The sequence below is a fragment of the Anser cygnoides genome, chromosome 10, assembly GCF_040182565.1.
Source record: "Anser cygnoides isolate HZ-2024a breed goose chromosome 10, Taihu_goose_T2T_genome, whole genome shotgun sequence".
NCBI classification, from domain to species: domain Eukaryota; kingdom Metazoa; phylum Chordata; class Aves; order Anseriformes; family Anatidae; genus Anser; species Anser cygnoides.
The window spans coordinates 11,095,492-11,111,730 of NC_089882.1; the positions used below are offsets into that span (position 1 = coordinate 11,095,492).

The following is a 16,239-nucleotide window of genomic DNA, read 5'->3' on the forward strand; positions in this document are numbered from 1 at the left end:
TGCTTCCATTCCCTGTATTCTGTTCCAGTGTGGATGTTAAATCGTGCAGAAATGGAGCATGACCTAACTTTCATGTCAGTTGATCTGGCAGTAACTGTTTTTGTGTAACTAATTTAAAAAGATTGATTGTTGTTTAATTACATTAATGAACTGAACCAACATGGGCACAGACCAGAGCTCAGCAGTCTCCTAAACAGTCATTAAGAATAGACATCTATCTTTTCACCTGCTTGTACAACCTCCTGTTGCGTGGTACAGTGTGCAGAATTGTAATTCTGAAGGTTAAATGACTTAGGGACGTAATCACAAACTGTTCACCTCTGCTACCCTTCTGCCCATATGGCCCTGATAGACACAGTCAAAGTCCATTTGGACAAACTGTCTGTTGAAAGGTCTCCAGGACAGCAAGTCTGGTGGTTTCAGCTGGGTTCCTGGCAACTGCCAGTATGTATTATAAATCTACCAAAGTTCCCTGCTTGAAAGGAATTTGTGGATTTAAACAGTTTTGAAAGAACTCCTTTTCCAAAGAGGGTTATTCATGCTTATCAAGGTGAAAGTGTATTAAGCAGAACAGCTCACCATTCTCTCTAGCCAGCTCCTGAACGTGAAGAAAGATTGAATCAATATACATTTCTGTAATTAAATTGGTAAGTTAAAATGCTTCAGTTCTTGTTTTAGCAAACAGTCAATGGAAGATGCATTTCTGTGTGTTTATCAGTGTTGCCCTTGTTGCCATTCACTAGAGTAAGGAGGGAGATGTGCAGATGCTGCATGCCATGCAAGGGCTTACAGAAGAAGTATTTTAAAAGGGAAAAAAAAGTTTGAGATGGGCACTAACACCTTGACACCTTTTCTAATCTAATTTCAAAATAATACGCACTGAATAAAAACAGTGGAATGTACTTTATTTCATTTTGAGGCTTGGTAACATAGCATTGTATGTCCTTTGTCATTTCTAGCATGTCTGTTTGCCAGATTTCTTCAAATGATGAAGGACTTAGCCTTAAGCTAAGTAGCAGTGTCGTCACTGGCTTGAGCAGAAAGAAAGAGAAATGGAGCAGGGCTGCATATTTTAAAAGGTGGCAAGAAATGACCTAGTTGCCTGGGAAATCAAGAATGAAAGTACTTTTGCACTGTATATTAGTTTGCATAGGTTGTTGTCAAAATATTTAAAGGTGACTTGCGTTGATGCTGATACTGTGTTACTCTACAAGGGTTGATCCAATAGCTTCTGAGACCGAGGAGTCATTACAGGGATTTCAGTCTCCTTTGGGTGATGGAGTAGGTGACCTATGAAGTCTGATTATTCAAGGAGGCCATTTACTTCCACAAAACTATCTTGTATCCCAAATTCAACAGTGCTGAGAGGAAGTAGATCAACAGAAAAAAAAATGAAAAAAAAAAAAAAAAAAAGGAATTGTCCAGGGGTCGTTTAGGCCATCCCAAAAATCTGCTTTCTTGAATATTCTGCTCCCTTATTGGATATGCTGTCAACAGTTTTTGAGGTTACAAGAGGTGAGACTTGCTTTGTGGGTCATTTGGAGACTGGTCCTGCTTCCCCTGTCATCCCAGAGACTTTGGTGGGTGGACTGTTGAGGGGTGAGCAGCTGAGAATCTGCATTAGGGATTTCAGGCTTTGGTTCACAACAACTTAAAAATACGTCAAATGTGGGGTGACGAAGTTGTGGGATGACACATATGCAAATAGCATTAAATTATGGGCTTATCTAAGATCTTCTGTTTTAAGCTAATTGAAAGACAGAGGCCACTGCTGCAGGAGGAAAATATGAAAAGAAAGCTATACTGAAACATAAAAGTGTTTCTGATCAAGAAAAATTCTGTTTCTGTTGAATGTTTTATTTTGTTCCAGTCACATAAATTACCATCTTTGAAATACTAAAACTCCCACAATCAGCTTTTTATAACATAAAATAATTTACATTTAAAAGGTTTAACTGAAGCAGCTAAACCTTAGAGATGAATGTGCACATTCGGCAATAAAATAGGAAAACAGCCCATGTTTTGGAACACATAGCTGCTATGTATAATTTTAATATTATAAATAACTAAATACAGTCTAGTGAGTGCTATATGCAGGCACGGAGATATATACTAACTCTTGGGAAATGTATCCTTAAGGATATAAAATGCTTCAGTACTGACACAGAGCTTTGGAAATCTCCCCGAGCACTGATAGATACTGCGATGGAAAGCACCATGGCCTGAATGCATTTCATCCTCCGGAGAATGTTATGGGGCTCAGTCTTGTTACTGTCGTTGGAAACCTCCTCTTTCTCCTTGCAGTAGCACCTCTCTTCCATCTTTAACTAATGGAAGAGGAGACAGGGACAGTATGTTAATTCTGCGGGAACCTTGTCCCAGGAGTTGGTTGCAACAGTTATCTAAAAAGGCAATAACCACACAAATTAGAGATAATGAATTCCCACTCAGAATAAGAGTAACTGATATGTAAGGCTTGCCTTCGCCTGCTTCCCCCTGCCACATCCATTCCTGATTTATCTGCTCTCATTTTCCTCCATCTCCCCTACCCCCTGCGTTCAGGGGGGAGCAGGCCATTACTGCTGTAATGCTCTTATTCCCTGCTAGTGGAGAGAAGATATATTTCAGTTTTATGGTCTCCTCAAATGTACTCAGGCGCGTGGAAGAAATATCTTACAGGTGTTTGTATCATTGCAGATACTCTGGAGAATTGAAAACCCTCTGTATTCCAACAATAATATTTCCCTAGACCTCGGCGTAGTTTATATCTCACCCGGGGCACCGAGTCCTGCAGTTACTGGAGTCAGTGAGAAAATGGGTGGAAGTTTCTGCAAAACTGGGAAGAGACCCTGGGTGTTAATCATGCGGCTGTAGGACTGACATTTTTGGGCAAACTGCACAGAGCTGTATGCACAGTTGTGTGCACTACTCTGCCCCCCCCTGAGGGGCTGGACCTTTCTTGACATCTACAAGATCTGGCTGGGGTGTTCTGAGCCTCGCTATTAGTAATTTGAGAAAAATTAGCGTTATATTACCCTTCATATCGGACCTTTCAGGGGTCTCCCAACCTTTTCATTTAGACTGGGTGTCCAAGGGAAAAACATGGTAATAATGCAGTGGACCGGTGTGATAATTAGTAAGTACGTTCTATGTGATTACAATGTTAGCATCTCAGGGGGAAAATGAAAGCTTTGCTGTCCCTTTAACGGGACAATTTGATAATCCTCTTAACATTTTCTCTTTTGGATGATAATATTTCACAGAATTTTACTTTGTAAAATATTCCTAAAGGGAGGCTTAAGCAATAATGCACAGATTATGGAAATGACTCTCATTAAGTATAGGAAGAGACTTCGGCAAAGCCATGAACTGCTTCAAAACATGTAACCCCCATTAGGAGCTTCATTTAAATGTTTATTCACAGAGCAGTAAATGTTTATTATAAACCATTTTATTGAAACATAAAAAACCATAATTATATGTATTACAAGTGTTAAAACAATATGCATTTATCAAGACTTAACTAAATATCAGAGGTGAGGGGAAATGCAATTCCTGTTTCATTTGCATCTCAACAACACCAAATTTGCAGAAAAACACCTGGGCAAAGTGACCCTGAAGGAAGATTAAGGAGCAGGACTGTGAGGCAGGTGCTCATCAGCTGTCCCTAAGCCTGTGGCACCTTCGCTGGTATGTGCCTCAGCCTTCCCATCCGGAAAATGGAAGTGATATTTTCTTCAGGGGCTGCCAGGAAATATCAGTCCAGAAGCATCATACCATACTTATTTCCGTTTCATTATTTACTGCCTTTCAGGAGATCTTATAGAAGATGTCAACTAAATCATTTGGATCACCACTTCTGATGAAAAGGCTAATTATCCTCATTATTTTGCCATTTTTTTGGGGCTAGGGGCTGGAGGGAGAGGCTGACAGTTCTCATGTAAATGCTAAAGTTGCCTTCAGCAGGGGAAGTTATAACCTCAGATCTCAAGTGGCTTTAAAAATCATTCTGCATGTTTCCATTAGGTCTAGGTCTCTCTACAAGCTCATTCCTTCAAAACTTTATAGTAGTTGACAGATACATTATTTATTGAGGATGCTGAATCTGCACATTTCTCAGTCTACGTGTTTGAAGATGTACTCTGTTGCAAGTCACCCACTCGGTTAGGTTTCTGATGTATTCACAAATTCTCTCCATTTTGTTGCTTTCCCAAGTATGTGTTCTCTGTGCTGAGCAAGTATCTTGACATTCTTCCAGAGGCAAATCCATGGCATAGTCATTGTCAAGGACCATTGCAAACTTCCTTTATTCCCTGCCAGGGTATGCGTACAGTGCAGTGCCATGCAGGGGTACACATGTGGCTCCTGAAAGGCTACTCACTTGGTAGCATCAGGTCAGCCTGCATGGCCTCCTCTCCCAGGACTGTTCCCCTCTTTCTTCTGTTTTCTCTCTGCACTCTCCGCATGATGTTTCTGATTCACAAAACAAAAGCCACCATCTCCATTCCACTGGTAACTCACACCCTTCCTGGTCTTTGATGTCTCGTCTAGTCCATTCCCACCTGCATCTCGGCCATTTTCCCTGTCCTTCCCTTACAAAGCATCTCTCTGTCCCCCTGCATGTGCTGCTCTCACGTCCACCTGTCTGTATCACCCCTTTCCAACTGTATCATATTCATATATTTCTCGTGCTGGTAGTCAAGCAGGATTTGTTTCTCTGCTTTAATAAACTAGAAGAAGTGTCATGAGAGCGCACGAGTCAGTGTAGTCTTCTTGGTTTTGGAGTAATCCTTACCACCAAAATGCTTTAGCTGCCATCTGGGGAAAAGACACCAAGTGTCTGCATCTTGTGTGCAGCTGAGGCCGTGAGGTTTTAGTGATGCTGGAAAGGAAAATGCTCATTCCTAGAAAATGGGCATTCTTCTAGGAAAGGAAGCGTTTCAAGTAGTTTCCTGTCTTGTTTTAATTTTTATAAAAGTTAGGTCTTTCAAAGTGGTCTTACTTTGTGTAATTTATAATGGCTGGATAAGTAGAGAAAAATAATACTGGCAATAATTTTGAAGGCTGGGAAAAATGAATATTTTGATTGACCCTAACTACTTTTTTTTTAATGTCGGATAGGACTTTTTTTTTTAATGTGTTTCTCCATCCCAACCTAATTCAAGACTAGGAAAAATGTCAAGAACTCATAAATACTCACTGAACAGAAATTTCTTTCCCACGAGAATATCTTTGCGAGAGCCTGCAAGTCAAGGGCCCTAGAAATTAGCTTGCAATGCCTAGAAAGAACAATTGTACCAACTTTGCAAGCATCTGGGTAATGCGATATATTTTCTGGGACAGCAGAGGGAGTGCTTTCTGTTAATGAGCTATGGATATACAGGCAGGGCTTTCTGCGGAATAATTTTGTAACAGGGATAATTGAGCAGTTAATCAAGAATAGCAAACAAGGGCTCCATGGAAGCCCAGTTTACAGAGAGGACAAAATTGCCCTATTTTTCATGTGGCTATCTCAGTATTATGGTTGATTTTCTTTATCACCTGCTGACAGTCTTACTTGGAGAATGGTTATTAGTCTGGAATTTCTACAGTTAATCTGGTACTTTAGAAGAAGCATTATCACAGGCTACTGTATGAAGCCCATGTCTCTGTAATGGACATGAGACTTTCTGCAGCTGGCAAGGTGTTATCTGCAAACCTCCATCCTTTTTCCCAGTGAACTAGCTGATGGGGATCTCCTGGCCAGCATGTCTTGCAATTTGCAGCCCCCACTGTCCTTCCTGTCCTTCCTCCTGCCTGAGAGCAGCAGTGGCAGGGGCATCGGGGCTTGTTCTTCCTCACCCTGATCTCCCTCTGTTCCCCACATTGCTCCCTTCCCTGATCCTGCTGCACCACGAGACTGCGGGAACCCACATGTGAAAGCTTTGTCTCTGTATTAACAAGGAACATAACAAGGGAAGGATTAGGCTGATGAAAGGCATCTGGTTTTGCTGTGTGAAGGCACAGCTCAGGCACGTACTGCCCTTGCAGGTGTGGGGGGATCAGCCCTTCCTCTACCACTTTTTGGCAGCCCTCAGGGGCACGTGACCCATTGCCAGTTTTTATGTATTCATCCTATTGCAATGTGTATTGCTAATAAACCCCGGGTGAGTGCCGAGGAGCTCTTGTACAGGCTATTATCTCCATTTCTGTTGGAAGCAGAGTTTTGTTGCTCTGCTAACCAGCCCAGCAGCTGAGTGAACACAACATAATGTTCATGAATTATTACAGGCAATGTCCGTGTCCTCCCCAGTGCTGTGTGGCAGGGTCATCTGATCTTCACTGTTCTGGTCTACCCAGGAAATCTCTTTCAGTGTCTGTTTTTGCCTGGTATTTTCACTTTACATCCAGTGTGGTGGTGACACATCAGCTATTCGACTATAATTCAGTATATAAAAACAGCCATAACTAGGAACATTGCTTTCTGCATGGCCTTGAGTGCTGAAGCAAAACTCACCTGACCTGAATGTGTGTTTTTTTTCCCCCAACAAAACAGGCTGCAGGTTTTTTGGCTGAGATTTTTGTGAGCATTTTGCAATCCTGGCTCATAGGAAAATGTTTTTAGATGCACAATCCCATGAATGCTTGTACTGCTGCCAGATTTCAGCAGTGATGGGATGAGTGGGCCCCAGGCTCCCACAGTCATGCTGGGAATGTCGTGGTGCTCGAGCGGGGGGTCCCCTCACTGCAGGAGGAGGTCAGAGGTGGCTCCTGCTGGCTCTGGCTCACAAACCCCTCTTGGCAATGCAGATTTTGCTCCTCGCAGTACTTTTCTAATTCTCTGTCCACTCTGGGTTTAAAGATCTTGAAAATACTTCTCTTAGGGATGCTTTTGTGTCAGTTGGTAAATCTCACCTTTAGAATCTTCTCAAACTGAGATTTCATTTGTAACATGGTAGCTGCTCTGAAAACAGAGGAAGCTATAAGTCCTGACCCTAGAAAACTGTCAGTCTAAAAATTTCAATTTTGAAGGCCCTATAATATCCAGTCCTGGTTCTTTGTGGCTAGGTAAACGTTTTTCGTCACAGATCCTACATCCTCCTTCCAGATATCAGAAGCAACTGGTGAGGCTCAAGCATTTTTGACCACAGGATGTCCCCCAGGCTGGGTACATATTGCCATGTCCCTATGGTGTTGGACCCAGCATGCCTGTGATCACATGCAGCTTTCTCCATCAGTGTCTGACAAGAAGAAGGAATGGTAGCTAACACACTAGGCAATGCAAGCGTGTGTATGCATTTTTTATACCCTGATGCGGATAATATTGATTGGTCCATTAATGTAAATGTCTCGGTTGTTGTATGTTGCTTTTCTTGCTTATTAATCAAAATAATGCAAAACGAGGGGAAAGTAATTTTTAGGAGAAAAATGAAACGCAATCAGCAGTGATTGAATACAGCCTGCCTGGAATTCAACAGTGCTGTCTGCTACCCGCCCAGACATGAGGGTACCCACAATAACTGGGAAGAGTTGAAAGGCTTTATTTTGACATGTTGTATACACAATGTTTGGATTTCTCCTTTCCAAACAATGTTTTGAGAGAAGATTTGCCTAAATCTGTTTGTTTGGTTTAAAAAAAAAATGCAGCCAAATGTTTTGTTTGTATTTACTGACACATTTCAGTCAACTGCAAATGGCTTTTTGGACATTCAGGTTTTTGTTTTGTCTGGAAGAAAAAATGAAAGGAAACAACTTTAATGTATTGGTAACTTGAAGTAATTTCCTCCACCCCCAGGTGGGGAGATCTTCCTGCATCCAGCAATGGATGCAAAACACAGAGATATATACATTATACCTGTGATGCAAATACTCAAACTGAACCATTTCACAGCTTGGAAATTAAGCTGGTGCTTTAGTGCCTTGGTGGATTGAGGCTTTAGCAATAACAAATAACACTAAAGAGCAAAAATGATCAATTAAAGAACTCTCAATGAATCAAAATACCAGCACCCCAAGTTGGGAAGACCATAAAATGTGAAATCCCCTTCTTTGGTTTCTCTCCCACATGGTAACCACCGCTCTGTGTTTGTTTTTTCCCTCTACTTTCTTGGTAAAACTGAAGAGAAGGAATCTACTTGAGCCATAATTTCTGATCCTTTTTCTTTCTATTTCACAAGCAGTGGGAAGAGTTCAGATATCTATGTATGTTCCACGCACAGAATTAAAAATAATAATAATTGGAATGTCTTGGAAAAAAATAATAAAGTTCTCTCTCTAATTGATTCTAGTTACCTCAGACATGGAAGTACCCATTTGTTTTCTGATACAGGTGACAGATTTTGCTACATGGCCTGGTATAAGAACGTAATGCACATAGTAAAGGTGACTAACCCCTGAGAATGTCTCTACTGATGCCAAGTGGCCCATATGCTGTCATAAATACTTCTTTTTCAATGCTGAACATGTGAACCCATTTTGGCCAGAAGCTCACATTAGGCTCATTCATTACCTGCTATGCTGGTCTGTGCATCTGCAGTGCAGCATCTCTGCACTGAGCTTTGGACTACATCTTGTGTGCTCACTGATATTCCAAATTGTCCTGGGCATACAGATCTTTTCCTGTGTGCATCCTGGAACATTTTTCCACAAAGGTAAAAATTGCTCTTAAAATGAGTGGAATTTGGGGGAGATATGGTTGTTGACAACTGTCATTAGGCTTCATATATATTATATATTAGGCTATATTTTATATATATATCATCAAGAGAAATTCCTGAAAATTGGTATTTGTAGCGAAGGTATCACTCCTTGTACCAGAAGAGAAAGAAACTGACAGATTATTCTGTAGTTTTATGAATAAACTTTAAGGAGAATCACAGGTGGGACACACTATTGAAATTTTGCAGTATTGGTACAAACTTTCATGTTCACTCATATTTTCCTTGGAAGTCTGTCTTTGTCCAAAAGCAATGTTTCAGGCCTAGGACTACTGAAGACCATCTTTAAACTTGCTTTGTGATTTTGAGCAATACATCATGAGAGCAGTGATGTTCAGATGATACATTGCACTAATACATCACAAGAACACTATCGCTCCCATGATATATTAGTATAATACACTATCAGAACACTATCACTGATGTATTACTCAAAACCATGGTTTTTAACCCTCAAGAAACATCCTCATATCTAGGCTGAAAACAATGAAAGCTGTGGATAATGATAAGAGTAAGCAAAATTGGTTTCTCTAGGGTGAATTAAGAAAAAAAAAAAAAAAAACACAACTGTGGAATTCAGAATATTTCACTAACTGAAACATCCTTGTGATTTCATTTTATTCACTGAGCAAATGCTTTTATGGATCAAAGCTAACATGATGTAGGTGTATTTGAATTTTCTTACAATTAGCGTAAGAAAATCTTTTTTTTTATTTTTAATTTTCATTATAGACTTGAGCCATGTTTTAAGCATGTTTTAGCAAGGTGCCTGAATTTCAACTGATTTCCATCTCATCAAATTGAATCAGGTGCAAGCTGTCTAAATCCTGTGTATTTTGTGTATATACGTGTGATCAAAGAATGTTTGCAGTTTTGTAGCTGAGCTCACTGCAAAAAAGCAGATAGATGAGTGTTTGATTGATTTCTCAGGCATTCTTTTAAAAATTCTTAGTAGATTTTGAGGCATAAGAATCTTGAATTGTCCTTCCTATATGGCATGAAGAGACTGTCATAATCTCTTAACAGGAAAAAATAGTAATAATAGAACATCAAAATGACATGTCATAATGACTTCCTTCTTATTTTTGTTCCTTTTCCCCATATCTCATCAGCATTTGTGACAAAATAGATTGCCCCTCACTTTCCAAGCCCATGCATTGGTTACTTGTATGTGTGGAGAATAATGCTGACAATCCAGAAAAGAATGGCATGATCTTGATAATCACTGTTATTTGCTTTCATATTTCCAGCATGTCCACGTCCATGTCCTTCCAAGGAGGGTAGGAGACTTCAGCAGGAATGACGATGTTTACGAGGAGGTAGGGGCTGCACTCCGTTTCTTGTTCAGAGTTGTTTTCACAGTTAGAAAATCACCTTGATGATATAGGACCTGCCTTGAGTGGAATTATTTAATGAGTTCTCTGCATTTTTATTGGTTGCAAAAAGCCTGTGATAAGCACCAAGACCTGTACTGAGATTTCCTTGTAAGCTCTGGGTCAAGTTGTGGTTGCACAGGGTCTCAGTGGAGGATGCAGTCAACATTTTTGGTACTTCTGTTTGTTACCACGCACAGCGTGAGGTGGCATCTCTACCAAGAGCTGTGCTCTCTTATTTTGTGGGTGCTGTGGAAAAGGGTGAGTGAGGGATACCCACTCACCAAACCATACAGTTAGCCTGCAAGGCAGAGAGCTGCCAGGCTGGGGTGACAAACCTCTCCCTCCCAGCACGGAAAACACAGGAGGCTCAGTACAACTTCATCACAAATTGCCTTCTGGCTTGCTTTCTGCATAACTCTGCTCAGGCTCTGGGCAAATGACTTTGTAGCCCCAAAGATAAAAATTAAAGAGCAACTATATAGATGTAATATATGCATGTGTGCAGATTATACTGCAGAGCTGGGGACATAAGCTGTTCCAATGTGACTGAATTACTGGCTCTGGTTTAAATGAACAATTGTATTGGCATTAACAAAAAGTTTTCCCCAGCTTGACAGCTGTCACAATGAGTTAACAAAAAAATTCTCACTATTGTTAGATTTACGGATTGTTCTTAGTGGGTTTGGTAGGATCCTCTATCTCAAATATGACATCTCCTTTTCTTTCTGAAAGTAATTAATACAAACTTGTTCAGCGCTACTGCAATACTATCTGCTTGAAGAAAAATTCATGATGTTTTATGCTTTTGTATTTTTTCCTTTGTGATATATACATGATGACAACTCCCCACTCTCAAGAAATGATAGCATATTTTAAAGTTTTCTAATGACTTAATTCAGAAGTTGTGAACATGAGAAGTAGAGACTGAGAACTCGTCTCACAAAGATATAACCTTATAATGAGACCATTGAGCAAGGACATCAAATGAAATACATGACGGCCATCTTATATACTGCTGTACTTAAAAGCAGTAAAGTGAGGCAACTTGGAAGTTACCATTTTTTCTCTTCAAATGTGTTAAGTGGTTTTCAGCGCTGTACCAACCCACAAACTCTGTTTCCATTTTTGTCATATTTACAATGCCATTTACTTTTTTTTAGCACGCTTATTTCTCTCTTGTTATATGTAAATACAAAAAAGCAAAACTCTGTTAATGAAATAGACTTTACTTTTAGTGTTAAATGCAAAAGGCACAACAAATTGGTGAAAATTATTTTTATCTTGTCATTTTCAGTTATAGCAATTGTAGGTGTTGCTTATAGCAGACATAGGAAACAAAAATATTTAGACACTGATGTGATAATATGTCTTTTAGTGGAAGAACGTACAGCCTCAGAGTCTAAACAGTCATTCTTGAATACCAAAGAGCAAACATAAGTCTTTATACAGACTGTAGCTTACCAAAGATTTCATTGTACAATCAAATTGCCAGGGAAAAAACCTACAACATCTGATGTTATAAAAAGTTTGGTGCCACGTTCTAGCACTTTCTGGACTGTGGGGCAGAGGGGCTTAAGCAGTATGCTATCAGGAGGAAAGTGGATAAATATATACTTTTAAAAAAAGGGGGGGGGGCAAACTGTTGAAAATACAGCTGATTTGAGAAATTGTTTGGAGCTTATTTCAGTAAAGCAAAAATCTTTTGATATCATGCATCTTTGTGTTGTACCAACTAGACTTATCCCTTTGTCAAAAAGATTTTTTAAAAGACTTAGGAAGATCTGTTGATCATGGTGAAGCAACAGTCTGAAAATCTACAGGGGATAGAGTACTATTAGGTGAGGTGTAGGTGCTGGAGAGAGCTACAAATCCATTGTCCATGAAATTTGTGCTTAGGGCAATCCATAACCTGTTTATAAGTGAAGCTTTATTTCCATATAGTTGAGTGATAGGCAGAGTTGTACTTTAGTCAGCAGGCCTCCTTCCAGTATCATCCTAATAGCCTTTTCCTTGTAGTGTGTGAAACAGGCTGATCAGCCTCCCTGAAACAATTTTTGTAATTGTAAAGCACATCCGGGCTACTTTTTGCATATTGTGGTGCCTGATTTAATAACTGCAGGTAAAAACTGTACAGCTACTGGGTATAATTTTTGCAGATTCTGGGTCTCATCCCTGATTCAACACATATATCTCAAAATCCTACCTATCTGTAAATGCCGTTGAGCTCTCCAAACTCCACAGTTGTCATCTGTATATGCTCAGCAGATTGTTGACAAATCCCATTGCTCAGTGAGTGTTTGACAGGAAGGAGAACACCCAGATGTTGAGACATCAGTCCTCTTAGGAGACTTCTAGAGATGAGACAGCTGGAAAGTATTCACAGCCTCTTCCTGTGTGCTTTATTTCTCCCATTTGGTTTGGGACTGACCACCCTTCTGATTGAAAAGACAGAAAAAAACTAGCAGGTTGATCCATGCTTAGTAAAGTCTGTTCACTGGGCTCTGGTGTCTTCAGGCTTTTGGCTATGAAGCTCTGAGATAGCCTCATCTAGAGCCGCTTTTAAGTGAAAAGGGTATTCTTAAAGGTAAGGTATACCTTTAGCACTTGGTTTTTAATAAGGTTGCTGATGGACACTAATGCCAGCTAGTTTCTGGGTATATTTTTAGAACTTCAATACTGGAACATTAATTGTAAAAGAAATGAAAGAGGGGCTGACACCTATTCCACAGCACCTTCTCTGAGACAATTCTTGGAATATGTCACTTAATCTTTTAGCTTTCTTTACCTCGGTGCATATGAAAAAAGTCACTGAATGATTTTTCTAAGATATAGAAAGAGTGATTAATAGTGATATGAAGATATATTTCATTTGCATCTTTGCAGGGGTATTTCTTGAGAGGCTGTTTCCCATGGAGTGTTAGCTATCCACCCTCAGGGCTCAGCACAGTGAAAAGCTAAAGGCATAGTTTTTCAGTTCTTACATTTTTCTGCAATTATTTGAAGCCTAATCCTGCAAGTATGCACAAGTCAGAGTTAAATTGGTCTTGCAGGTTTTTTATAGGATCAGGTTCTTCATATTTTAGTCTTGCTGGATCACTTTTCTCTTCTATATCTTATTTATTGATTCACTTTATTTCTTGGACAACAAAACTATAGCAGCTAAATATTAGGAAATGTACCTCTTATTTCTCTCTTTCTGTTTGGTATGGAATAGATATTTTTTTTGGAAGTTATTAATCAAGGAATTTAAAGGCCTTCCCATCAAGCAGTTACATGCGTTGAAGTAAATGATTTTTTTGCTATTGTAAGGGCACGTCACAGTAACTGGTAAGTGTGGTGTTAATGAATGTCTTTACTGTAGGACAGCACCTGTGTTGTTGCAGTCAGCACAAGCGCTGCAGAGTTGTTGGAGGTCATCGTGTCCAAGGCATCCAAGAACATTATCCTGAAATGTCTCAGCAGTTTCATACACTCAGCCATCTGTGGGCAGTCCTCATTCAGTGTGTGTTTGAAAAAGTCCATAGCACAGCCTGTCCCAGGTCTCCACTGAGTGGTTAGCCATTACCGCAATATAAATAACATTTATCATCCTTTAGGTTGGTAGGTAATAGCCGTACTGGGCCAGAGAGTGCGGGGATTTCTTAGAAAGGAAGGCTGAATCAAAAGTCTGTAATGCGGCTGTTATGAGTACTGACCCCAGTAAGTGAATTTGGAGGCTGACATACTTGGAGGGGTGAGGGCAGCCCGACTAGTCAATAAAAACAGGAGCACCCCTGGCTTGCAGTACTGCGTTTTGTGGTGCCAAGCCTCATTTCTCCCCAAATCCTGTGTTTCAGTTGGTGGTTGCAGCCTGTTGTAATGCATGCAGTTACAGCAGTGACGTACGTTTTGTCCAGGGCAAAGAGTGCCATCTTCACAGCAGCTTTGCTTTCATGCCCACCTGAGCTCCTCACCCATTTTCAGTTCCCAACCTAGGCTGGAGAGCATTAAAAATACTCTAGAGAGGGAAAGTGTGAATAAGAGAGGCTGACCCAAATTCTCATGTCTCCATCCCCTCACTACCTGCCAGACCTGCCTCGTGGACCTCTTGTAATGAGTCTGGGTGAAACTTCCTAGTGTGAATTCTTCAGTAACTTAGAGATTTTGTAAAGTGCAGAAGCCAGCAAAAGACCTCAGTTCATGCTGTCCTCCTTCCCCTCTAGCATTCAGGCACACAGTAAGAGAATCACTTAGGGAAAGATATTTTGACTTAGTGATCTCATTCAGCACATTATGTTAAATCATTTCAGCAAGAATACCTATTAGTAATCGTTTCCAATTCCAGGGAGGATGGAGGAGGCATTTTGGCACGTGACTCAAGAGCCTGCTGGGCTGCTTTTTCACACTGACAAAACTGGGGAACAGTGGTGAATTTAGAAGTTTAGTCAAACAAGCCTGAAGTTTAATTCTCCGTGAGTGGCTTTGACTGTGACATGCCTTCACCCTGACCTGCAGACAGCGTCTTGCATACTGCCGGGCACAGAGCCTGGTAGAGGGCTTGAAACGTGCACAGCTGCACTAAACTGTTTGGGCTGCTTCCTCCTTAAAGATAAGGTATATAATGAAAAGATAAATAAGCCTTAATCCACGTCCTGCTAGACAAAATGGAAAGATGCCCAACAGCTTCTGTGAGCATTGGATTGAACTGTTCATGAAAATTAATAGCATGCAGAGCTAATAGGCTGTTCCTTGGCCTCAGAATTATATTGCACCTTCTGGGAACATATTGTAGCCTGCTGGTAGATCAGTCTGCTGCATCTGAACTCCCTTGGGGCCAGACTCTGCTTCCTTTGAACCCTGCATGGGTAAACCCATGGAAAGGGAAGGAAGCAACACAGAATCTAAATTGGATTTATAGAAGAAAAATAAAACAACAAAAAATGTTTTCCCCAGGTACAAGTCTATTTCCCTATCTTCTTCTGATGCAGCAGCAAATAAATTCATCTTAGTAGGCTGTGGATTTTATCCTGGTCTTGCCAATGTTGTTTTTTCTGACTGATGAAGCATCAGAGGAGGTTTCTAGTAGCCAAGGAGCATAAGCATTTCCCAGTTGTTTCGTGTGTCTTGTGATATTATAGTGACTCCAGCCGGGCAAGTCAGACTAACTGTACATGAATATTTCCTGCTGCAAGTATTGCAGTAGAAGCTAGAACTGTACAAATAATTATGTTTTGGACTTTTGGCAAATAAACTGACAAAAAGTCATCTTGAGTTGACCTGAAACATTTTTTTTTTCCAACAAATGAATTTCTTTTTGAGTCAAACAAGATGATTTGTTTTGTGGACCATGATATTTTATATGATTAAAATTTGAAATCCCCTGGAAACTGCTGGTACTCCCTGCATGCACCCAAGCTACGTAAGGCAAAAATGACAAATCTACCAGCAGGATGTAACAAGAATACTGGGAGACATCCTACCATCATGTATATCTCTCTAGATGGAAACCCCATTGTTTGTGGTATTTTCTACCTCTTCTAACCCTGCAAAGCATTTCTTAATTTGATATCTGAAATCTCTGAGATCTTCCTGTAGACTGTGTACATTGCTGCACTCATCTTAAGATAGGAAGATATCATAATCAGATCTGATTAAGAACCATTTCGTTCTCTATATCTTCCTTTGGATCTAGAGAAATGGGATCAGCCCAGCTATAGGAACAAATCAGAAGTGGTTTGAAGAGTTCCCGTTAAGGGCAGCCATTCCTCATGATCATATCAATGCCCTTTACACCTAGACTTTGTCTGGAAGGTAATGTACATTTGGCATTACACATATCGTTGTGTAGTCTCATTGCCCTGTAGCCTAGCTGTCTCTCTGCATTCCATCACTGCTCTTGCTGGTTCTTACCCTTTCCTGCCTCAAGGTTCCTACAAGCATTTTCCTCACAGGTAAAAAATACCAGCTTCCAGAAATCACCAGCATTTAGTCTAAAATATAGCACAGACAAATTATTGCGACAATTACAAAAGGGCTTTTGGCTCCTACTGTAGGATATTTACTGTGTTTAGCTCATGAAACATTTGCTCTTTTGTGTCCTTCGTTGGCAAGTGACTTAGTGACAAAGAGGCTCCAACCAAAGACAAGTTGTTGATAAGGGAATTAAAGTGAACATGGTGTCTCAGGCC

General features: G+C 40.3%; 1 protein-coding gene across 10 annotated transcripts in view; it reads left to right on the forward strand.

The window, feature by feature from the left end:
* Positions 1-16,239, forward strand: part of FHIT (fragile histidine triad diadenosine triphosphatase) — a 560,843-nt gene that overhangs the window by 464,964 nt on the left and 79,640 nt on the right. For 8 of the 10 annotated variants that reach the window (XM_067003237.1, XM_048073721.2, XM_067003235.1 and 5 more), the window contains one exon: positions 9,947-10,015. The exons of 1 other annotated variant lie outside the window; for it this stretch is intronic. In XM_067003237.1, coding sequence (XP_066859338.1) covers positions 9,947-10,015 — 69 coding nt within the window. Of the gene's footprint in view, positions 1-9,946; positions 10,016-14,396; positions 14,624-16,239 lie in introns of those variants that run through there. One more of the 10 variants, XM_067003234.1, reaches the window with a different exon arrangement.